Source organism: Aristolochia californica, unplaced genomic scaffold (assembly GCF_029961685.1).
Source record: "Aristolochia californica isolate CCGP_79_NKW_82.1479 unplaced genomic scaffold, dmAriCali1.0.hap1 SCAF_9, whole genome shotgun sequence".
Lineage (NCBI taxonomy): Eukaryota > Viridiplantae > Streptophyta > Magnoliopsida > Piperales > Aristolochiaceae > Aristolochia > Aristolochia californica.
The window spans coordinates 36,101,147-36,126,304 of NW_027182290.1; the positions used below are offsets into that span (position 1 = coordinate 36,101,147).

The 25,158-nt window shown below is 38.9% G+C and overlaps 3 protein-coding genes across 3 annotated transcripts; 1 reads left to right on the top strand and 2 right to left on the bottom strand.

Annotated features, from left to right (window-relative positions):
* Positions 1–534: 534 nt before the first annotated feature.
* Positions 535–6,780, top strand: LOC137940352 (triose phosphate/phosphate translocator, non-green plastid, chloroplastic-like). The gene is made up of 9 exons (XM_068785378.1): positions 535–1,028; positions 3,100–3,222; positions 3,307–3,459; positions 3,744–3,829; positions 4,391–4,475; positions 4,700–4,819; positions 4,907–4,975; positions 6,075–6,204; positions 6,304–6,780. Exons 1-9 carry the CDS (start codon positions 645–647, stop codon positions 6,372–6,374), a joined length of 1,221 nt encoding a protein of 406 aa, XP_068641479.1. The 5' UTR covers positions 535–644; the 3' UTR covers positions 6,375–6,780.
* Positions 6,781–8,174: 1,394 nt separating this feature from the next.
* On the bottom strand, positions 8,175–11,234 carry LOC137940892 (uncharacterized). The gene is made up of 3 exons (XM_068786009.1): positions 10,690–11,234; positions 10,119–10,245; positions 8,175–8,858 (listed from the first exon to the last, which is right to left on the bottom strand). The coding sequence occupies exons 1-3, from the start codon at positions 11,232–11,234 to the stop codon at positions 8,175–8,177; spliced, it is 1,356 nt and encodes a 451-aa protein (XP_068642110.1).
* A 1,947-nt stretch (positions 11,235–13,181) lies between these two features.
* Positions 13,182–22,771, bottom strand: LOC137940158 (ATP-dependent RNA helicase-like protein DB10). Its single transcript, XM_068785092.1, has 9 exons — positions 22,662–22,771; positions 21,006–21,624; positions 19,783–19,968; positions 18,955–19,023; positions 18,113–18,382; positions 17,040–17,390; positions 16,652–16,929; positions 14,071–14,472; positions 13,182–13,953 (listed from the first exon to the last, which is right to left on the bottom strand). The coding sequence occupies exons 2-9, from the start codon at positions 21,351–21,353 to the stop codon at positions 13,509–13,511; spliced, it is 2,349 nt and encodes a 782-aa protein (XP_068641193.1). The 5' UTR covers positions 21,354–21,624; positions 22,662–22,771; the 3' UTR covers positions 13,182–13,508.
* Between the last annotated feature and the right edge of the window lie 2,387 nt (positions 22,772–25,158).

Consider the following 25,158-nt stretch of genomic DNA (forward strand, 5'->3'; position numbering starts at 1 on the left):
CTTTACTTGATCAAAAATCATCTCAGGTAGAGCTTGCAATAATTTTCTACGTGAAACTCTTCAGTACAATCGAGACGGGAAGACGAGAACCGAAATTCTGGTAATTGCATTTGAAAATCCAAAATTGAAAAGAATGAATTAATATTGATTATTAACAGCCAGATCTTCTTTTTGTTTACATGGAAAACTAAACCTTATGTTAAGGTCGATTATATGGTACATACGGGTTGTTCTTAATATGGTCTAGAGCGCACGGATCAGTTAGAACAAAAAACTGAGAGCGCCTTTGTATTTAATTGGATCGATTCCCGTGACTCACGACTTGTAACTCACTTGTCACATACGAGGCACGTTAACCTCGTACCTGACAAATGAAAAATTCCGAAACGACGCGAGATGAATGACTTCTCGACATTTTACCGATAAAATGGCGATAATAACGCTTCTCACTACTCGGCGGTCACCAACTCTCCCTCACCCACTTATAGCAGCGGAGCCACCGATGACGAACACAGGACAAATATCTTTTTCATCCAAATAAATGCAAAACTAGTTTAAACATTTAACAGAAATTCGTCCTCTCTTCTCGTCGCTCCCTCCCACGCCTCCCTTCCTTTGTTACCTTCTTTGATCTCTCCCAAAAAATGCAGAGCAGCGCCTTCGCTTTTGCTCCCTCCAATCCTCTTTTGAAAGCTAGAACGCTTTCGAAGCGCAGCCCCGCCCCTAGATTCATTCCACTTTCGCTTTCTTCTCCGAAATCGTTCGGTCTCCCGCCAATTCATGGACTGTCTGCCACTTCAAGCCCTACCTCTTTTCCTTCTCCAGCTGCTCGCTTCCGGAGCTGGATCTCTTCGCCTCCTCTCGATCCTGAACGCAGAGAGAATGATTTTAGTGTCAAGGCGACCTCCGTACCTGAGAGTGCCGGCGAGAGCGCAAAGTTGAGTAGTTTGAATCGAACATTGGAGCTTGGTTTGTTATTTGGGCTTTGGTACCTGTTTAATATCTACTTCAACATTTACAACAAGCAGGTGATCTGTTGCTGAATGCATTTTTATTTCTCGTTGCTTTTGTATTTCTCGTCGCATCGATCCGAGCTGTTCTTAGTCTTTTAATGTCGTTTGCGTTGAATGATCTATGGACCTGTGAGTTTACTTTTTTTATAAAAAAAAAAAACTTCGTAATTGTTGATTGCGCAATTGTTATGCATGTTTTTTTTTTTTTTTTTTTTGCGCAGGTGTTATACATGTTCTTCGATACTCAAATTTTGTATATGTGAGCGTATTTGTTGGTAATCAACCTGAATTACTTGTTCTATGCATCATATCTTCGAATTATAGTTCACATGCTTATGTTGTCGAGCAACGATGTACCGGAAACGTGTCGCGATGATATGTGCGACTAAAATGATTTGCTTATCATTATTTTTGCTTTCGTGGGTAGAGCCACGAGCCAAAACGACTTTCCTACATAGCAAGTTGGTCTATGTGTTTGCTAATACACCAGATTTAATTTTTGAAAGCGTTGATCACTGAAGACCCTACGTGGTTGAGATTTGCTCTGTTCATGATGGTTAGACTTATCGCGTATGATGCCAAGTTCATTTGTTAGCAGTTTGTTAAACATCATTTTTGTACACGTTCATGCCATTCTGTGCTATTTTCACCATTTTATGTACTATATAGTTCAATCTCATCCAGATCCTAGCGGCTGTTGGAGAGACGTGCGTTTTATGATCTTACAGCTATTAACCATACTCTAGGCCTTTATGCTTGATCTTCTTTGAGCATCATTTTACTCTTTGTACTTGTCATTTCTTCCGTCTTATGGAAAGGCAATTTTCTGAGTCATGGTATAAGTATAGCATCATTGTATTATCCTAGATACACTTGCTGTGGGAGATTTGTGAGTGTGAAGAAATATTTAAATGGATATGCAAGATGTGATATCTGTGCCACTTATATGATGAAATGCATTAGACATATTATATGACCCGGAAGCAGCATGTGTCTGACTCTGTTTATAATGGAGTTAAAGCATCTGACAAAACCTTCTGTTGGCAGTTTGATATTGGTGCAAGCGTCCTTCATTTTTTTTTTTCTGGGAACAGTCATTACAACTTGAGTGCTATTTGCATCTACAAAATCCTGAAATTTGCTCTCTTGGAGATGAATATTTTGAAACTTAGGGAGAACATAGATGTCAATTTATTTAGCAAAGATTCTTGGCTGTTGGATTTACTCTCTTTAAAACTTATACGAGGAAGTGACACATTCTGCTAAGTAACTTCTGATGAGATAATGATATTCTGTTTTTTTTTTCTTTACTTAAATATTGGTTCCATTCACTGATTATAGTGATTCTTTCATGAAGATATTTTCCTCTTATTCAGGTGTGCCTCAGCTGATTCTAGAGTGGACCACATAATTTAACATTTGATTTCTTTAGTGAAGCATTTCTTTTTCTATCATTTCTGCTTCCAAATTTTGCCTGAGGTGCACTACGGAGAAAGGGATATTGTTCTTACTAACTGATGATGTGATTCTCACCTGATGAATGCCAACTCATTACTTAAAAGGGAAACACTTTTGAGTGCTTTGCCTGAAAACAGAGGAATGCAAGCTTAAGTGTCCTTGGTTGGAAATTTATATCCTAGGAAAAGCTAGAAATATTTTTTCTAGGATACGCATTTCCAAGAAATCTTCTAATAAAATCCTATTAATAAATGGACCTATTACTGCCTTTTTCAGGGAAATAAATGGAAATTAATAATCAATCTCTTACATTACCATACTTATCCAATAAATTTTCAGTAAAATAAATTGGCAAATACAAAATTGCCTCATTTTGAAAGTATTACATAATTAATTATCAAATACTTATTCAAAAAAAATTCATACTGTTTTCCGGCCCATCCTTGCTAGAAAATCTTACCTGGAAAATTATATGATTTTCCTGTTAAGAATTTTCAGCTAGAAAAGTGTTTCCAAAAAACATGAGGTACTGATTGTCCCTAGGAACATACTTCTTCTAAAAATGTGTTTCCTAGAAAAGGCACTGACAATTAGTGTTTTTCTTCACATCTTCTTTTCTTTTCTATAGGTGCTGAAGGTTTTCCCATATCCTATAACCATCTCAACATTTCAATTCGCTGTTGGCACTGTACTCGTCCTTTTCATGTGGTCAGCTAATCTATACAAGAAGCCTAAACTTACTTCTGCACAGGTATGTCATGATTTTGAAGTTCATTCTACTTATTGTCATCATGTACCATGAAACTTACAGTTTATTCTTGATACCTATTTACAGCTTTTGCCAATTGTCCCATTGGCTCTTGTTCACACATTAGGAAACCTCTTCACTAATATGAGTCTTGGAAAAGTTGCTGTTTCTTTCACCCATACAATCAAAGCCATGGAGCCCTTTTTCTCTGTGGTGCTTTCTGCCATGTTCCTAGGAGAGGTGAGTTTTCTGCATCATGTAAATTTCTTTATATTGGCTTCTGCCAGGTGATTTTCAAATATTCAATATATTTTGCTTTAATGATAATATGTTGTCTAATTGGTTTCTTCAAGTTCATAACTCTCTCAGGTATCAGCTGTTGTTGTTTTCAAAAGTCTAGTCTGATTAAATCCATAGTTTTCATAATAAGAAATATATAAAATAAAACTCCTTAGGTTGAACAACTAAATTGCTGTGATTCATTAGTTTCTTCTGACTCCAGTTTAATGCCTCTCTTTGCACAGACGCCTACCCTTTGGGTGGTTGCCTCGCTTGCGCCAATTGTTGGAGGAGTTGCATTGGCCTCACTTACAGAGGCTTCTTTTAATTGGTAAGCAAACTCTGGTGAAGTTACTTATTCAAGAACAAGAATACATTTGTAAATCCTCATTTGAATATTTTGTTGCCTAAAGAAAAGGTGACTTTGCTCTTTCTTCATGTGGGAGAGGGAGAGTGGACGAGGGGTATACCACTTTTTTTTCTATGCATGTCTCTCCGTGCTCTTCACCACAGTGATGAGATGAGGAAGAGGACAAGAGGTATACTTTTCTATGGGGAAAGGAAATGCCCCCTCTACCTTCTTCCTCTCTCACATGGAGAAAGAATGGTACCTCACTCTCACCTCTTCTACCCATCCCGTAGAGGTTGTCAGAGAGCCAGGGCCCCTCTTTACTTTAGAAATAGTTTTTGTTTAATTATTAAATATTTTTCAAGACCATTATACTCTGAACTAAATGGTTATATAAGCAATCTGTTGGCAGTCATTCAAGAGGCTGTTTCAGAAATATGTCATCTAACGGAGGCTCTAATCGAAAATTTCCTGTTATTCGCTAGTAAAGCACTTAAAGACTAGTTCGTGCATGACTTCTCTTACTGGTAATGTTGAAAACAGGGCTGGATTTTTGAGTGCAATGGCTTCAAACGTGACCAATCAATCTCGTAATGTTCTCAGCAAAAAACTCATGATTAAGAAAGAGGTAATGAACTCATTCAGAGATAAGCATGTCGTTGTAATTCTATTCTTTTCCTGTTTATATTTTCCTGATAAAAAACCATGTTTGAAACTATTAAAAATTGTGTATGTTTTTTTAGTTTCTTTTTCATGAACTCTGGCAGAGATATTTAACCACCAACAATAGTTCATATCTTGTCCAAAGCGCTCTGATCTCTTGGAAGTAAACTGACTGTCTGCTTTTAACAGGAGTCCCTGGACAACATAAATCTCTTTTCAATAATAACAATCATGTCATTCCTAATGTTAGCTCCTGTTACCCTATTTGTTGAAGGCTTCAAGGTTACCCCATTATATCTGCAGTCTGCGGTGAGTAATGTGGAACTACCTGAGTTTGACATCAAACACTTGTTGTGGATATACATAAATTTTACTTTTCTGCTTATGTCGATGCAGGGTTTGAATGTTAAGGAGATATACGTGAGGGCCCTTATTGCTGGGCTCTGTTTTCATGCCTATCAACAGGTTGGTCCATCTGCTTTCATTGTTTTTTCATCTTATCCATGTTCATTTCTCAAGGGTTGATTGTGTTCACAACTCAAATGTCAAACTCTGAACATCATTTGAGTAATGGAACAATGACCTTGTCTAACTTACATTAGGCAAAATTGAGAATTCTAATGATAGGGTCAAATTAGGTTTACTAGTGCCCTAGCAGCTCATAAAATACAGCATTTGGAAATTGCTATCCAGATATAAAATGAGCATATTCATCAGGCAGGTATGAAAAAGTTTTTTTATGAGAATGTGTGTTGCATTTTTACATTTTTGTTATGGAATGTGTGTCCAATCCGAAAAGTTTGTGATAAAAGTTGAATGTTTCATTCAAGAGAAGAAAATTTTATGTGTAGATGATAACATGTGAGTGTGTGACTTTTTCCTTTTCATATCTGGATATATCACCATCATGTTTCCAAATTCCTAAATATCGTTCATGATTGGCATTTGGCTATTTACCTACCTAATTAAAGGTTAGTGTCAGTCTTGCTTTGTTTTGATTATTGCTTGAAATATTTAACTCTCTTCTATTTAACACATTCATTTAGTTTTTAATAATATTAGAAACTTTTTTTAGTTTTGGTATTACTTATTGATAATTGAATGATACCTTTAAGCCAAACAGATGGGTATTTGGTCCATATATGAATTAGAATTTGTCATATAGCACCTATAAAGGGATTCTCATGTAATTCTTGGCACTATTATATTAATGTAAAAACATTAATTTTAGACATATTGACCTTCCTTTCTCCATACACAAATATATAAAATATGAAATGACTGGAAGGCTTCCCTACCATTCAAGAGGCTCAGAGTCAGCAAGGTGCTTGGATGTCAAAAAGTTCTTCCAAAAGTTTTAACTTGAAGTTAATCTTGCAACTTATATTTTTGAAGTTAAAAAAAATATCCAGTCACCTTTTCCAACATTCTTAAAAAGAATATGAGAGTGGACTTAGCTTTAATTGGAACCCAGAAGGCTGTTGGTTGTGTTTGCAATCATTATCCTTGTAATATTTTGAGCTTCCCTGTTACAAGAAACGTTCACAATCTCTGAAACTTGCAGGTTTCATATATGATATTGGCAAGGGTGTCTCCTGTTACCCACTCGGTTGGTAATTGTGTGAAGCGGGTGGTGGTAATTGTCACCTCGGTTCTCTTCTTCAAATCCCCAGTGTCATCAACTAACTCTCTAGGTATCATATTCGTGTTTAATCGAGAAGCAGTCTCAGCATAATGTAATATATTATTTCATCTTGCTATGTTTTCATTAACCTTAATCCATCTGACTGTAGGAACTGGTATTGCACTTGCTGGAGTCTTTCTCTACTCTAGGGTGAAAAGGATTAAGCCAAAGGCTGCCTAGATAGCATATGAATACTTCTGTCAGATAGCTTAGGTTGCTGGATGTGAGCGTACCTGCTGCCAAGACGACCGTTTCTTCTTTCCAGGGGAGTAGATCTTAGTGTTATGGTATGGGGGAGGACATCAATCAATTGGTATTGGAATAGTTTCTGATTCTTTGCCGCTTATCTTCCTCAATTTTCCAGCGGCGTTGCTACCTGATTTTGAATCAACAATGTCCTTTTTGTGTTATCTTTTTTTTCACTCTTGGAGTTTGCTTTACATCTATTTTCACGTAAGTCAAGATGAGCTCAAGCTTCTTAAAGCTGCAGAATCTTAAGGAATTTGGCCTATCCCCTGGTATATCTTGTTTGGGACTTAAAAAACGATTTGAGTAATTCGATGGATATTTCGAGGCTTGGTGCGAATTTTATTCGAAGGCTCGAGATTTGGTGTTGGTGTAGCCTGGCGGATGCTCTGTCTGCATATTTCGTCTATCCGCTTGTAGGTATAATATGCAATTAAATTTGATGTACTTGGGCGTAGTAGCATCTTGAATGGGCAGAAGCCCCAGCGGATACCGACGTTCAAAAGACATGGTCATTGTCCGTAGTGGAAGGAGTATTTTGCTTTCGATAAATAAATAAATTCGTATTTTGATTTTGCCGATGGAGAAAATGAAGCAACTTTTGATTTTGAAAAATCGTACAGGATAAACATTTTGTACGTTGAATTAAACATAGCTATTTAGAAGAGCGGCTGCACCATTTTGGTCGTGATAATTCCACTCAATGCGGTACCCATGCCTATCGGGCCTGTAGGCTTGTAATGTCACTCGTTCGTAACAGGAGACTAGCTACTTTGGTGGCTAAGGGGTTGTAGCTCACCCACGATTTAAAAAAACTAGTCTATAACTACCCATTTTTAGAACTTGGCGTCTCCCAACTTACGCATAACCAAAATTTCATTTTATGTAAAAGTTCAAATATTAAAATGCCAAAAATTAGCTATTAGCTCTCCTTATTGAAGATTGGAGAATGAGATGTGTTAGCAATACGGATGCCTTTGTGCCCTACTCCACTCCCCTCTAGAAATTCTCAAAGTTCAAAAAACCAAATCAGTTGGACTTCAGTTTCATTGGTTTAACAGTTTCCCTTTTGAAGCCTCATCTTTTCTTCATCACCGGTTCTCTCCTGATGTCAAAAGTTTACTAAAAAAACAACTAGGATACTTGACAATGAAGCGAGATGGGACTTACTAGTAGCATGGAGCAGTAACTGAGAAGTGGAATGAGACGCATTCATTCATTCTCCTCTCCTGCATGATTGACTACCAAGCTTGCGTCATTAGACCAATTGATGGAAGAAACCCTAGGGAATGAATGAAACCAGGCTCCAGGCTCCACCATGTATACATAAGGACCCATTGAAGGACCCATCTCATAACGAATTCCAAAGACAAACCAAGAACAGACTAATAAAACATAAACATGACATACAGGTTTAGAAGTATGGAACCATATTACACACACTATTATTGTTCTCTTTCTGATACAACACAGAGACTATTCTGTCGTCTTCCACACAACACACAAAGCTACTAATTAATAGACACTGTAACATGATCGGTCCAGTTTCTTCACGAACAGGGAAACCCTAACCTTTCCCTTTATTCCTATATGTATACATGCATGCATTCATTTATTAGTATATTCCTCTCCTCATCATCACTAAGCTCTGTCGAAGACCCCATCCCTGATTCCTACTTCTGTGCCCTACGTCTTCTTTCTTTAGTACAGAAGAAGAGAGGAAAGTCGTTTACCTTACTCAGACCTGGCCTCCGCGACGCTGCTGCTGGAGGCACTGCTTTGAGTTATCATTTCCATCAGATCCATCTCCTGCTTCACATTCTCAGCCGGCATGAAAGTAGAAGAAGCAGAGAGGTCCACCCCCATCCCCGCATCCATCTCCATAGTCTCCATGCACTTCTCTTCCTCCATCACCGACCCTCCGCAGTACATCATCATCATGTCATCGAATATAGACCCGCTGCTGGGAACATTACCATTCACTCCAGAAAGAGGAGAATCCAACACGTCGCTGAATTCGAAGGTAGGGATGTCGACGTCGATTGTGCCTCCGGGCTCCGGTTTGGAGACTGCTCCGAGAGGAGCGACGGTGGAGACAAGAGGCGGAGTAATGGTGGCGGGCGCTACAGCTTGAGTGAATGCAGGAGTCTTTGGGCTCACGATCTCGGATTTGGGAGGGGTAGGGTTCACCAGTCCGAGGCTCTTGATGTAGTTCTGCAGCAGAGTGCTCGTTCTAGGATACTTGGAGCTGCGGCACTTGCGGCGGGAGAACTGGCGGCGCTTGGTCGCGTTCCAGTGGTTCTTGATGGAATTCTCAGTGCGGCCGGGAAGTCTCTTAGCTATTTCAGCCCATCGGTTTCCGATCTCGGCGTGCGCTTGGATTAAGATCCTGTCTTCTTCCTCAGTCCACACGTCCTTCTGCAAAATTTGAGCAACAGTAGAAGATTACAACCCAGACCAGACTGAGATCTGTTACAGCGAAAGTACGTCAAAACATGCAAAATACAAAAAAAAAAAATCCTTTTAAATTCCTTTTAGGCTTATATAAAACCATCTCTTCAATTGAATTGAACTCTGTGATATATGCTGAAGGATCATGGATCGACTTTGGCTGCAGCAATGACGGCCGGCTAACTTATGTTAAAAAAAAATGTATTTTTCAGAAACGGAAAACAAAAAAAATTTAAAAAAAACTGAAAAATAAATTTAAAATTCTATATGGGATAAGAAAATTTCAAACGTGAAGGGAAAAACATTATGAGACTAATTCTAGATTAAATAAACAATGAGAACACATAACTTATAAGACTTAAGTAGTTCTTCCTTACTTTCTAGTGTCATTGTAACTATTTTGTTACCTACTCCATAAAAAACACAATGTGCATCAACAACATCATGTACAAGATCGGGAATGACATAAATAGAAGAGAAAGATAAAAAAAATAAAAAATATAGAATATTGTATCTTAAATTTCTTACTCTCATGGAAGATAATAGTAGAGCCATGACAGCTATGAGATCGAGAAATGAGTCTTTTGGTGCGCGAAGACTATCAAAGTTGCCCGTGTCTAGAATTAAGTTATGGACAACGCATAATGGGTGTATTTTGCCACGTTACAACGAATATTGGGATACTCTTAATTACATACGACACAAAAAAAGTATCTTAAAAATCGTTTGAACTTAATACCTTTGGCTTTTTTCGCTTGAAGCGCATTACTTGTCATTTTCATTTTGATGTATTTACAGGTGGCAAATACCACCTTTTCCGAAAATGGGATAAGCACAAATTAATGTTGGTTACATGCACTATAAACCATGTCCACGTTTCTTTAGAAACTAGACGCGTATTTTCAAATTTTGAAAAAACATCTTTTGAACCAAAATATATTTTTAAATTTACATTTTTTACATAGAATTTTTTTTTATCATGAAATATAAGAATCTACGATGATGTAGTCGAATGATTTTAAAAAATCTTTTTAACTAACTAAAATCTTTAACAACACATGCATGTGATTTTTTATATATATATATATATATATTTTTAATCTTTTGTTGAGAATCAAATATGCAAGGTAGAACACCTTTAATAAGGAAAATAAAGTAGAGAAGAAGATATAGAAGATGAAGAAGAGATGGAAGTGGTTAGCAAGAGAGTAGAGAAGAGAAAGAAACCTTGATGTTGGGTCTTAAATGATTGTGCCACCTTTCTCGACATTGCTTTCCAATTCTTCCATTCAAGAGATGAGCAATATGAGACCATTTTCTCACTCCGTGTTGATCCACCAAGCGGATTAAAAGCCTGCAACGCCAAAAAGTTAAAAAAGGAGAAACTTTTAGTCCATTTACGGAAAGGGAAACTGAAAACAAGTATGATGGATTTCATCACTCCGTAAAGATGAAGAACATGTCGTGCATAGGGAGTCAAAAGAGAGAGATGAATCGAAAAAAACAAATGGAAGGCGGAAACGATGAACATCTGAGCAAGAATCTTTGACACGCAAATCGAAATGACTGAGAAGAAGAAAATAAAACAACATCAGCAAGCTTCAGGCACTAAAGATTTGTGTATCGTCTGCATGCAGACGAATGAAAATGATTGATAAATAGAAAAAATCTGAAAAGCAAAAATAAAAGAAAGAACAGTTCGATCGAGGCAAGTATTCGATCTCATGCAAAAAAGGGGGGGGAGGGGGAGAGAGAGAAAAGTAAGAAAAGAAACGAAACAGATTAAATCGATCTCTACCTATCTTCCTCCAGTGACCACTGTCCCTTAACCAGATTCTGCTTCTTCGGCTTAGTGACCATCGTCTTCCTAACGCCTATCCTCCTCGTCTTAGTAACCCGAGCTTCAAATCCATTTTCGCCGGTGACGCTGGAAACCTCATCGGGCACAACGAAATTGACAGACTCCATTGTGGTGAAAATCAGGGGGGAGCGATTGAGACCCAGGTTGATCTGCGGGGCTGGCCTCATGGGAAAGTTAAGAAACCGACTCGTGTCCAGCATCCCTATCCCGTAATCCATCAACCCGAAGGGCCTGGAGGAGGGCGGCGCAGAGCCAAGGAGGGTGGGGGAGACGGAGTTCTGAAAACCATCAAAAGGGTCGTAAGATGGCCCTCCTGGGAACCCATATCTCACGTTGAAGCCGGACACGAACCCCTCCACGCTGCTGTAGTACAGATCATTCTGGGTTCTCTCCATGGAGAACTGGTCGAATCTCGGAGAGTTTTCAGAGAAAAGTGAAGGCATGAAAGCCAGTTCCTTAGTGAACTTCCTGTGCATCTCCATGAAAGGTCGGACAGAGACAAGAGAGACGAAAAATGGAAGAGAAGGGAGTGAACTGAGAGAGAGAGCCAGAGAGGTCTGTTATGGGAATCTTAATAAGGGCGCAGTGGGGGTGTTAATGCTATTGATCTCCGAGAGATGGAGACCGTCGATTGATGGGGAGATCTGACGGCGTGGACAGCGAGGCCATTGTGACTGTTAAGCTTCCTTAGTTAGGGAAGGAAGCTGGAGATTAAGGCTGCAATGATTACGTTCTTATAAGACTCGAACCAGAAATGGAACATCTCGGGGGCCTGGGTCAAACCGGCTCAACACGCGTCGGGGTGATAAGGGGGCGGGCTGAAGTTAAGGCCGGGTTGCGAAGAAGCAGGGGGCCTTGTGAGTGGGTAAATGCGGCTTCCGACAACGTGTCAAGGGAGGGCCCCCCTCGCCCCCCGTACACGACACCTCTGCCAACTAATTTTCCGTCAGCGATGCGCGATTACCCCTGCTATTTCCACACTTGGACTCGCGCTGGGCCCGCTTCCTCCCACGTTCTTCTCTTTCCTCGTTCTCTCCATACGCGTGTGCCTCGCCTCCGGACTTGCGCGACTCTGCAATCTCCGCCGCTGTATTTTTCCATCCTATCCCCGCTCCAGACGGTGGGCCCAAATTACACACATACTCCTACCGAGTTAACTCGGTTACCTCTAGATGAAGATGATGGTTTTTGTTTTGGGAAATCTAATCACATTCGGATTTTGGACTAAATAAGCGGAGTCAAAAGGGTGAAACTCAACCCTTCTGCTCTAACTAACTCATTTTTGGCTTGTCTGGAATCCGCTAAACCGACTCCTATTTTCCTAGAGAAAAAACCTTGATGATTCAGTTAGAAAGGGGACCAAATCTCTCATCGAACTTAACTTCACTCCGATTTACCGGGCTTAGCTTATGTTAATAATGGTCTCGATATAATTTAAGTCCGTTAAAAGAATAAATAGAGGCTGATGATTAATCATCTAAACACGCTTATCCGTTCACGTGAATGGATCTTATTCATCCCACCCATCCAGGTTTAAGGGTATTTGAGAGTTTTGAGTAGTCGGGGAAGCAGTTTTAAGGCCGAGTTATGTATGTTGGCGATTGTTTGTCATAATAAATTTGATCCCAGAGGCCTTAACGGTTGTAATTGCTGATTAAATTCAACAAAAGTAATTTTCTATAACGGAAGCTTTCAAGTTTTTTAACGTGTTTCGTTTAATTAAATTTGGTAATTTGTTGTCATTTAGTTGTGGTTTAAATTCTTTTACTCAATTTCTCTGCTTAAACCAGCTATTTGTTGTCTTTAAATTTCTGGGGCAACGAGAGATGACACACAGTATGCAACTTGAGTTCTCATTAAGCGATTTGTTAGCTTGGGTTTAGTTGCCCTCTTTCGGACACAACGGTTACCAACGACGCCTCACATCTGATTCAAATTACTGAAAGAGATGATGTCGTCGCGCTCTCCAGAAAAGGACGGTGACCACATGGTTATAGCTAGCCCGGTGGAACGGTGCCTCGCCGAGTGGCGTCTTGAACGTGATTGAAACAAGGCTGATTAACCGGACGCGAAACTCGCAGTCAACGCTCGTATTTTCTCAATCATCTCTGACAGGCCTCACTAGATAACACTCGCAGTCAACGCTCGTAGAATGAACCACAACCAGCAAACTTCAAAATGCCACAAAACAATTTTCATCTACGTCTAGTACTTCTATAAGGCCACACCTTTGAGCATAGATAATTTTCTATTTTCCAAACAAGCTTCTCCTCTCCTTGAGAGATTAGTAATCTTCTAGTATTATTACCCGCTTGAGAGTGAACCTTCTATAAGGCCAATCATCGAACATAGATAATTTCAAATGACAATATGTATGTTGAAGGCTTCTCCTTCTCCATTCTGAAAGGTGCAAAATATATCACTGCACATTTTCCACAACCAAAAAATTGATTACTCACCAGAAGCCTTGCTAACAGTTTCCACAGTCAATAATCCAGTTACAGACTGGCAACAAAAGATCAAAGAAAACGGATCATATCTTTTCTCCTCAGGTAAACCATCTAACTACTCGGGCAATATTTTAGCTTACCCTGCAAGTGGTTAAGGATGTGCTTCGTAAATTATGAAATACAACATACAGGAGATGCCTTTATAGGTTACAAAATAAAAAAACCAAAAAAGGGTCTCCACTTGTGCAACGACTAAAAAATCAGATATGAGAACCAGTTCCCTGGTTGAATCTCTACCCCTTTGTTTTAGGGTATCACACCTTTTACACCATCCTCAGGTGGAATCATGCCCTCCTCATCTTCATCCTCTCGATAATGAGATTCAAGCCTCACTGCAGATGGTGAACCAACACCACCACCAAGCCCTTCCTCATGACGAGGTGGAGGAGATGGGCCCCATGGCATCGGTGACCGTATGCTTGCTCGTGTGGGCTCATTTCCTCTCACATCCTCACTGTCAAGTGGGGAATGAACTTCCCTCGCAGAACCAGTAGATCGCCCATGGACCAGAGGACCACCAGCAAACCTGTCTAAGCTGTGGCTTCTGCTTCTGCTATGGCCATTATTCCTGCTCCTACTACGGCTCCTACTTCGGCTCCTAATGCGGACGTGGGCCACCTTCTCACCTGTTTGTCGTTCACTAATATCAAATCTTCCACGTGCACCATCATAATAACCTTCACGATCATTCCTGTCATCATTTTTGAAAAATCTCAAGTTAAAAGTTCCAATTGAGGTACTAACAAGGGGACAATTAGTAACACAAACTGCAAGAATCCACATTAATGAACTGTAAGGTGGTGAGTACCTGCCACGATCATTCCAATCATTGCGTCCTCGTCCACCTAGGGCCCTATCTGACCATCCTCCGGAAGAGAAAGGTGCTCCCCGACCACCTCTTCCTCCAAAACTAGATTCACTGCGACCACCTCCATAAGGTCGGCCCCCGTCCCGACCACGACCACCAACAGAACCAGAACCCCAGGGACGGCGTAGCCTGCCACCACCACCTCGCCCCCCCATATCTCGCAACTCTGGAGAAACTCGCTGTCCTGCTCCTTCTAGAACCTTGATCAGATCTGAAGCAAATTTAGCATCCTGTTCACAGAAAAAAGTATGGGCCACACCAGTGGCACCTGCTCTCCCAGTCCTTCCAATTCTGTGCACATAGTCTTCAATTCCAGTTGGGAAATCATAGTTGATTACTACCCTGGAAGATAATATGCAAAGGTATTAAAAACTACCATTCTTATGCACCATGGTCCCCACAAAAAAACTAAGCTCCACCATATAGCCATTTCTATGCAACATTTTCAAATCACAGGCACGTTATCAGAGAATATGCATAACTACAGTGGAACGGATAAAGACACTCGCACGATGAGAAAAGAACCTCAGTGACTCCTCCACAACAAAATGTGAATGTTTCTGATGCACCCATGAATGTGAGCCCCTCGCCCCCGAGAAAAGGAGAAGAACAATCATGCCTTAATCATGCACATAACGTCCAGAAGCAAATCAGGGGAGAGTCAACTTTTTGTATTTTAATGATTGATTATGACCGAATGTTTGATATTATTAGAATATTCCATTAAATTTAAATCCTTTATGATAGGATTGGCCAAGCTCACTCAAGTCCCATCAGAAATCTAACATGGAAGCTATGCATGTGCAATACAGAAGTAAGTACCATATAGACAATAAACTTTTCATAAAAACCTAAGTTTCTTGTGCACGAAGTTATCCTTCAACAAGTTCTCCTCTAAAACTCTCACCAAATACTAGTTCTTTAATACAGATGTAAGTACCATATAGACAATAAACTTTTCGTAAACCTAAGTTTCTTGTGCACGAAGTTATCCTTCCACATGTCCTCTCCTCTAAAACTCTCACCGAATTCTAGTTCTTTCTTCAATAATTGGGCTAACAAATACACAGAGAAAGAGAGAGAGAGAGATAACCTGAAATACTGTGAGCACTTTTATCTGATATTCAGTAGATCACTAAAAAATAGCATCATTTCCATAAATGACATCTGATACCTAATCTTCCGTTTCTTTCATTCTTGACTTTGGACCACAACATAGTCAATTTTACCAGAAAAAGACCAGTAAGGCAAACCCCCTGAAATGTAGTCCAATCCAAGATACCTAGTGCAATGACGCAATTTAAGGGCAGAAAACCTGGCTGCAGTGATTGGTTAACTGGTTCTCCAAGTTGCCTGCTGATTTAACCGCTGAATCATAATGATGCATAAATAATACCTATAAGATTTGTAAATTTTGGAACTACTGAATAGTGTCACCAAACCCTTCCGCCTTGAAAAGGTTTAAAAAAATCAATTGTTCCATCATTTGCTTAAAAATAGTATATACTGGAGCTTTTCCTATATGTTCTTAATTGTGGCTAGCTACTATGTCAATTTCTCAACCGCATCAACAAAACACTTCTACCCAGGTGCAGTACCAGATCTTTGACAAACATGCCAATTCTTTTCCATATTAATCTCTCAGTTTTTTTTAAAAGGATGATCAAACATTTTTCATGTCTACAGTGGCTACTCCTAGCTGTTCACTAAACATGCATTTCTAATTCAGCTTTTCTAATTTTCCCCAACATCCACCCAAAAACTCATTTCATTGCTCCAATCCTCTGCACAAGGTACTTCAACCCTATCATCACTTGGCTCTATTGTTGCTTGGCCTCTAATTAATATGTAACTGTTCCTTTAAAAAAAAAAAAAAAACTAATTGGCCTAAAGACAACTAAAGAACTTTCCCTTCACCTGCTATGGCATGTCAAGAAAAATGCTGAACTCCAGCAATTAACATGTAGTGCATCCAATCTCCCCATTGGCATTATTCGGCTAAGATAATAAAATGATCTTCATAGCTATAGATTGGTAAATTCATATTGATTTCATATTTCAACAAACAAAATCAGATTCGACTGAGCTGTAAGTCAGCATGCTTTTTATGGTTCCTATTTATACCATCTGGTAAGCACTTCTCTTCAACAACTACGAGTTGAATGTCTAAGTACTCCACCATATGCTTTTCTGCAGCCATGAAACCCCATTGTAGGTCCCAGATCTATGGGATGCATTAACTAAAAAAAAAAAAAACTAAAATTGCTGACTAGCAGAAAATTTCAAATGACTGTTAACAACATGATGCCAATTCTTTAATTTTTATTTAAATTTAACCATAGAATAATCATCTAATTTCAAATCTAAAGATCTCAATAGAAAATAGCAACATAACCTAAGGTTTATAAAGTGCAATACCAAAATTTTAGTTTTTTTGGGTACGAAAGAGACCAAATTATCATTCAATTCAGAGACAGACTCTATTAATAACAAATAAAAATAAAAATAAAAATAGAAGTACCGGATGTCTTTAATATCAAGCCCTCGAGCAGCCACATCAGTAGCAACAAGAACTGGAGATCTCCCTGTACGAAACTGGCTCAAAACATAATCACGTTCACCTTGAGATTTGTCTCCATGAATAGCCGCTGCACAAAATGGCCTTGTGAGAGCACGTGCAAGTTGGTCACACATCCTCTTCGTTGAGCAGAAAATAATGACCTTGGAACCAGGTTCTAAAGATCGCAAGATCTGTTCCAACCTCCGCTGCTTCTCCATAGGTGTTATGATTTCAATATACTGTCAAGTAGACAAAAAGGTGTCAATCTTAATAAATCTTTTCATGGACATAATTTAAATCCTAATACTGCATAATAAACAACAAACACTTGCAAATCCCTCCGACTCGCCTGAGTTATAGACTTATTTGCAACAAGCTCATCTATGCTGCCAATGTTAACTTGCACAGGATTAACCAATAAATCTGCAGCAATCTTGCGGACCTCTTTTGGCCATGTGGCAGTATACATGAGAGTCTGGCGAAGAGTAGGTATTTCCTTTACAATTTTTCTTATCTGAGGCTCAAAACCCATGTCCAGCATGCGATCTGCCTCATCAAGCACAAGGTATGAAACTTGTCTAAGACTAATTTTCCTCATCTCCAGAATATCATTTAGTCGTCCAGGTGTTGCAACAACAATGTCTGTTCCACGGTCTATATCTCTTAGTTGAGGACCTTTTGGCGCACCTCCATACAAACACTGAAAAATGCAAAACATCTTGTCAGAACCAGTTTACCATGTCCTAAAACAGGCAATTTTTTTCAATAGCAAGAAAGGGTAAGCTGGCTATGGATGCATTAGTCAAGCATTCAGAACTAAGGCTCAAACACAAGAAAAGACAACATCCAATTCAAGTACTACTAGAAGTCCACAGACAAAGCATCGCAACCTTCATCCTTGAAACCGCTATAAATATCAATGGTTCAGTTCCTACAAAGAGGGTTACAAATCTCACCAAAAGTCTAAACAATATCCCCCATTCCAGAAAAAGGTAAAATACCAATAATATTGAAATGCTCTTTTCTGGATCACTTACTTGAGAAATATACTAAAATAATAAAATATCTCACTTTTCAAGTACAAAAATCCTAAATTGTTGTAAAATAAGCTCTTCAGTTGAATGACAAAGTACATCTACAATTTTAGCCTTCTCAGCAGTCCTGTTCAAAAACTTTGCTTTATGGCTTATCAGTCAACAAGAACCACAATTTTTTATGGGGATATGAATTTGTCCAGTTAATTTTAAATGAAGCAAAAAGAGCAAGTAAGGTAATCCAAAATAATTAAAGAGTGCTCGTAGAGCTATGGTTACTATAAGCAGCAAAAAGAACTAACAAATTAGTAATAAGTATATATATATATATAAGTATATATATATATATATATATATATATATATATAAGCTCATAGAGAAAACCAACCGTGCATGAAATTCTTGATGATCTACAAAATTTCACAGCTTCATCTTGAATCTGTGTTGCTAATTCCCTTGTAGGCGACAGGATCAAGACAGTAGGACCCACTTGATTGTTGTTTCGCAACCGCTTGAGGTGAATAAAGGCAGGAATAAGATAACCTAAAGTTTTCCCAGAACCTGTCTTTGCAATGGCAACAATGTCACGACCCTGTAAGGCAATTGGCCATGTCTGAGCTTGGATTGGGGTGGGCACAGAGAACCCAGCATGGTGTACCTGACAATGCAACAAAATCGCGAGACTCCCATGAGGATGACCAGCATCAAAAACTATCTTTCGATTTGTTTCTTTGGGATTTTAAAGAGGAGGGATGAGCTACAACGCTAGCAGAAGCGAATCCCCCTCACATGTGGAAAGCTGCTTGCAGATGCAAGCTGGAGCAGGAGAGAAAGGGGCCTTCTTCCGTTCGGACCGAATGGCAGACTGAACCATATCATCGGAGGGGCAGCCTTGGCCACGAACTGGTGATTTGGAAAGCCCTTCCCTTCTCAAATAGGGTCCATCGAATAGGCACTCCAACTACATCGAAGCCCCCGAAAGAGGGCACAACATCAGGGCACAGTGTACGACATAAGCTCCTCCCAGGAGCGAATATCGCACCTGCGACAAAAAAACAAGTACAGATGGAAAAATGGACATGAGTTGAAAATTCAAACCGGAACCCTTAATAATCACATAACTTGCATACAGAGATTGCTGGAAAGTCTCAGGGTGGAGCAAAACTCACTCAGGCTTTAGACCACAAAGCGCACAAAGAAACATACACAAATCCGTAAACTGAATCATACCTCCTTAAGAATCTCAGAGGGAAATCCTGTTGACTCAAATGTTGTGAATGGGGCCGGTACATCATCTTCCTGAGATGCCAATATATAACCACTATGAGTAACCATTAACAAAAACAATCAATTTCATTTAAAAGGTCTAATATCCACAAAGCAAGAATGCAGAAAAGACACGTCAAACAGAAACACAACTTTAGTTTTGAAAAATCTAAAAACCGCAAAGCAAGAATGCAAGAACAACACAGGTAAAATAGAAACACAACTTTGCTAAGTCTAGACTACTAAAAAACACTCTGTCTAGATGAAACAGCTACATTTAACCAAATATAATATCAATAATAGTATAAAACATATACATCCTTATTTCCAAAATAAATAAATAAATAAAACAGAGTACTGTTGGACAGGGAAATTTGAAAATTCATGCTTTGAAAATCTCCATACACTTACCTTATTATTTGGTAAAAGTCTAGTCTTGAGTATAACTGTTACAGAACCCATGATTAATCTAATGATGTTTTAAATAATTAACTAATTCCTTCAGTATTTGGGTAGTTAACTCCCACCAAGTTAACTCAACAGGACAAGAACTCAACCAAGATCTAAACAGACATAAAGTATAGTCCATATTACATGACTAGTTAACCACAAGAAAATTAATTTTGAACAACATAATAATAATATCTACACGAGCATCAAGGAAGCAGGCCTTAAACATAAATATCCCATGCATTTGTATGGAAAACTTGAAAGAGATACAAACACTGCATGTAATTCAAACACCAACTAGTACAGGATCAAGTCTGGTGCTATAAGTTACAAAAGACATACAGAAACAGTTATTTCATGTTGACGGCAATATGACTCTATAGATGAAGCACTGCCAACAACTGCTGGCCCTTGCTGTCTAGCAGATGACCTAGAGATCTGTCCACTGGAACCAGAATTGTAGACGTTAGAACCTCCACTGATTGAACCATTTGGGAAATCCTGTAAATGAGAATTGATCTTTGAACCCTGATACATTCCAGCAATGGAAAAGAATAATTAGAATGAAAATACAGTACCAAAAATCTCAAATGGTGACAAAATCAAGCCCAATCAAATCTCCAAAACGTTAATACCATAGTTCAGCAAGGAGAATGTGGCAAACATTCAAAATTATGTCTGTCTACATTAATTCAACACTTCAAAAAAAAAAAAAAACAGTAATTTTAATATTATTAAATTTAAGTTCAAAAAAATATATTATTAGAAAATTAACAATAACCTGATCTTATCAACTAACAGTATTTTTATGCTTACTAGAATTCCCTGTAATTTTTAATATATTTTTGGTTTACAAAACAATTATATGACAGGAAATAGTCTATATTTTCCTACTAAATGGCCTATTTACACTAATACTACAAATCCTTATGATCTGGCAATATTACCTGACTCAATAGTAAAATTTACAAAAGCTCAAAAGCTCGAATAAGAGTAGGATATAGCTGGAATATACCAACCACAGTTGTAGCATACAGAATCTCATCAGAGGAAATGATCTCCATTTGTCATACAAATTTGCACTTTAGACACTTCGAAGAGTAATAAGCATAAAAGTCTAGAAATCAAATTTGCACTTTAGACACTTCGAAGAGTAATAAGCATAAAAGTCTAGAAATCAAATTTGCACAACCCCCAATGAAATAAGGAAATCAGGAAAAAAAATGGATAGAAGATTTATTGTCAAGTTTCACCAAATTCAAGTACATAAATTATTAAAATAAATAAAGCAAACATTCAAAAATGAGAGACTTCCATAGCACCAGTAAACAAAGTGAAACTTTGTCTATGAACAATCTAATCAACTTTTGATGCAAAGGTGATACATAAAACCCAGACACAAGGCTTAACCACAACTACACATCATAATAAGAGCTCTAGAATAGAAGTTGGGGGAGTTTCCATGCACGTCTATTGGGAATAAGAAGTAAGATATCAAATAACCTCCATTCAAGCCACAGTAATTATAGCATATGCAAAAAAACAATAATAAAGGGAATCAAAACCTGATGGCTCCGAGATGCAGGAGCTGCCACAAGCTTGGATCCGCCATTACTAACTCCATTGTACCGATTATCCTCGTCATTACGCTTCTGCAGTGCTTGAGCTGAGGAGACAGATGACTGCTGAATATGAATAGATGAGCTAATGGATGCGGACTTGGGAACAGCAGGACCAGAAAATGAACTTGATCCAGGTCTTTCATATTGGGTAACATTAGTCTCTGGGTTCCAAAAGTAGAGGTATCCTGTGCTCCCATCAACCAGACCTTTCCAAGGCTTGGGAAGTGTCGGATCATGTGGTGCATATCGTGGACCACCGGAGCTAGCAGATGCAGTAGCAGCCATGCTCATGCAAAGAACAACAAGATTTGTGAAAGGTAGAGAACAGCGTAAGGATGTGTAAAGTGTTTTCCAGTAATAAAGAACAGACCCGAGAAATCAATTTGAAAACAACTACTACTAGAAGAGTAGTGGCAATTCTTCCTGACAGCAAGTTGTCAGGCCCCTCGAGGTAGTAATTTTGACAGTCCAGAAGAATTTACAGTCCTCTGTACACAGAAGATTCTTGATAGTTTCTCAAGGTGCTGCTCTTGAAACAACCATGAGTGACCAGTAAGGAACACTGCATCCAGCATCACAACAATATTTCAGCATTGGAGACAAGCATACCACAGAGAAATGACAAATATTATACAAAAGAACCAGTGCAAGGACATTTAATTAAAAAAAATGAACACAAATAATAGTGACTGCAAAAATCAACAGAAATAACAGTACTGGAAAGAGTAACACCTAATGCCTGAAAAATCTTTGCCAGAAAAAGGGGAGCTTGCATAGAAATCTAGCAGGAAAGCCTCCACTAGACAAATCTCTACATCTAATCACATGAGTCCAGGGAATAAGCGTTCATGAAGCTGATTATAAAAAATTTGAGAAAGGCATTACAAAACAAGAGAAACAAGTTTCAATTAGGAGCTAATCTTTGACTAATATAATGTTTTCCAAAAATCGTGCCAGCCGCTATGTTCAGATAAATAAGCTAATGAGACCACACTCAAAAACGGTCCAGATCCAAGCTGCCAATCGTATTGTAGAAAAATTATTTCAATAGCTTTTCCAGCATAAATGATAGAACTAGAACACGAAATGCCGAATCAACATTCATCAAATCAAGCACCTAAATTCAAAGAGAAATTTGCCTTCCCAACAGCTCCGAGGTACATAGACTCCAAGAGAACAGTATAGGTAAACCGTGTTCAAACGAGATAAAGATGAGAAAAACGAGTAACATTCACGTGCGTACACCTCCCATCCATCACATCGCCATTAAACAACAAATCCCGGTGTTATAGATGCTTGACCGAAAACCCTAATTATACCAGATATATAAACAACCACGATATCTTCTAAGGAGGATCGCCTATCTTTTTGTTTGTAGTGGTTGCCTACGATTAATTTCCTCGATATCTGAAGACGTCTACGCGAATAAATTGAAAAACTCAGGGTTCTCAGATCCCTAAAATTTAAATAGCAGAAAGAGATCCACAAATTTAATAATTTAGGTAGTAAGAAAAAATCTAGGGTTTCTAGCATGCGGACCGCTCTCGATCCATGAGTAACGAACATTGCAACGCGTAAGAGAAAGAGGAGATAAATTACCTTGTCTGTTCGGCAAACCGTTAGACTCGGAGGTGACAAAGAGAAAAAGGGCAAAATACTTTCGGCTTCTCGTTTTCCGCCCGCAAGTTAGGAGCGTATACGGAAGACGAGAAGCGCGTCAAAGAGAGGAAGAGCCATAAGAGTTCGTATCTTTTATAGGTAACAGAACCTGGTCCCTTTCGGCATTACACTGTTGGGAGCCGCGCGGTTGTGATCCAAGTGGATGATCACATTGAACCGGCTGCGCCTTCGCAACCGGGTCGGACCACGTCCGCACCTTTTCATGATGCATAACATTGTTATAAAAATAATTTTCAAATTCAGTACGTGTAATGCGGAGGGGAATTCATCACCTAGGAAAACTAGATCATCACGTTTCTTCTTTTTCAACGAGAGAATATGAAATCAAGTCTTTGACTCCAAGAACTCAAATTCAATTAAAGTACTGCTCCTATTCTTCCCGCAGATTCAGTGTTTTTGGGTGCAATCTCCTCTTTCCATGGAGCATAAAACCAAAGAGAGCTTGACGTTTGCCAACTCCAACTGATCGACATTGATCTTCCTGAATCCCATTCCTGAACACCATTGAACAACAGCACCGCCATTTCTAATACCTAAGGGTATTCCAAACCGATACCCCTAACCTGCCTGTGCATCTTATCCAAAACAATTTTCAGACGCCATTTCATCAGGTTTTCACTGATGAAAAACTTCACAAAATCTTGGAGGATTCAAGACTTTCATCCCATCTTAAGTAAGACCCCAAAAGTCCAATTGGTTCCCAAGTGATATACTGAACATACAGATGAAATAAAGGAGGAGGCACAGTAAATATCCTTCGGTCTCCTGCATCTTCGACCACGCGATCAATGGAGAGAACATCCAAGTCTTTAGCAACCCGACGACAGGCTTCTGCATAAACAGCTGCCAATCTCATTTGTCCTCTCTGGTAGTTCAGCGGCTTCGTCAGTGTCTTCAGATGTAAGCCAGAAAATGTGACTTCACCGAGGGTACTCGAATGAACAAAAAGTGAACAAAACGGCGAAATGTCTAACTGCGTTATTCATATAAAATTTTACTTTTAAAATAAAAAAAATCCTGTGCAGTGCCCAAACCGTTGTTTGAAAAATATTACTGATTAGTACAGATTCAAATTATTTCTATTAGGATTAATTACTTTCACTCCAGTAAATAATTACTCTCTGATCAGCTCTCTTATTTTAAATTTCAATTTTTTACCTCTTTTTATTGGGCAAAAGGAAGCTCGCATTATGCAACAAAGAGAGTACTCACCGTGATCTTGCTTTTTCTGGTACCAGATTCGGACAAATTTCCAAAATTTGGATCAAATAAAGCTTTAGGGGCTTCTGAACTACTGAAGTGCCCATTAGCCACTTTCTACTTAAAAAACTTCATGTGGTCCGTGGTGGAGACCTACTCACACCCATTACTGACAGAAAAGATATGGCTGGGATACTTTGAAACTGGAACACAGCTTTCTCTGTAATTTTTTACAATATTTTTCCTGACCACAAAACAAGAAGGGCTAGTTTCAGAGACAAAGAAGTTAAAAGGCAACAGAATCATGCCAGCATCAGCTGTTGTGAGAGCCCGTCCAAATGGCAATAGAATGCTCCTCGTCCTGGGGGCTCTCCTCCCCTAAGCAATTAACATCTTTGCAGCAGGGGAGGTTACCAGTCACATTCAGGAGGTCAGGAAGCCCATCCATGGAAGCAACTGTGCAAAAATCTTGAAAGAAAAGTTATGTAACTGGATGCATGCTGGAGAAAATTATGAACTCAAGAAAGACAAGTTTCAGAGATCTTCCACTCTTCTAATTGGTTACGCATAGTGGACAATGAGTCATTGAACTGATCCAACTTCCAAGAGTGAGTTTGAAAGATTATGCTCGGCTGAATCTGGTAGAACAATGGCAACAACCAAATGCATGCAAAACTCACATTACCTACAGGCCACAAAATCACCACTTATCTTTCTTTGCTAGTTACAGTTTCTTCTTCCTGTCCCACATATGTCAAAAGTACATTTTTCCATTCTGGGTCTTGAGTATCTTGTTCAAAATAATGTTTCTCTATTACAACTTTAGCACGAACAAGTGCCAAGAGATAAAAAAGAAAATTACCTAAATTACACTATAACCCAGCAGAAGATAGCAGTTTCTGATTCAATTAGTTAAATTCAGTGGTGTTTAAGCAGATGAAGCTGTGTTGATTCCCCAAAGCAAAAGAAAAAGTATCTCTTGTAGCTACAGACAGAGGAGAGAAATGATAATTAGTGATTGATTTGGAAATAAAATCAGCCATTGAGATCTTCCCACCTCTTTCAATTCCATGCAACTCAATGGCTACCTTTCACATGTCCTGCTTTTCCTATGTCACTGAAATGGCAGTGATACTGAGTGGCAGACATGGATTCTTCTTCCACTAAAGAGTACCAACTAGATAGAATCCAACAATGCCTATGGGATCATGTGAGT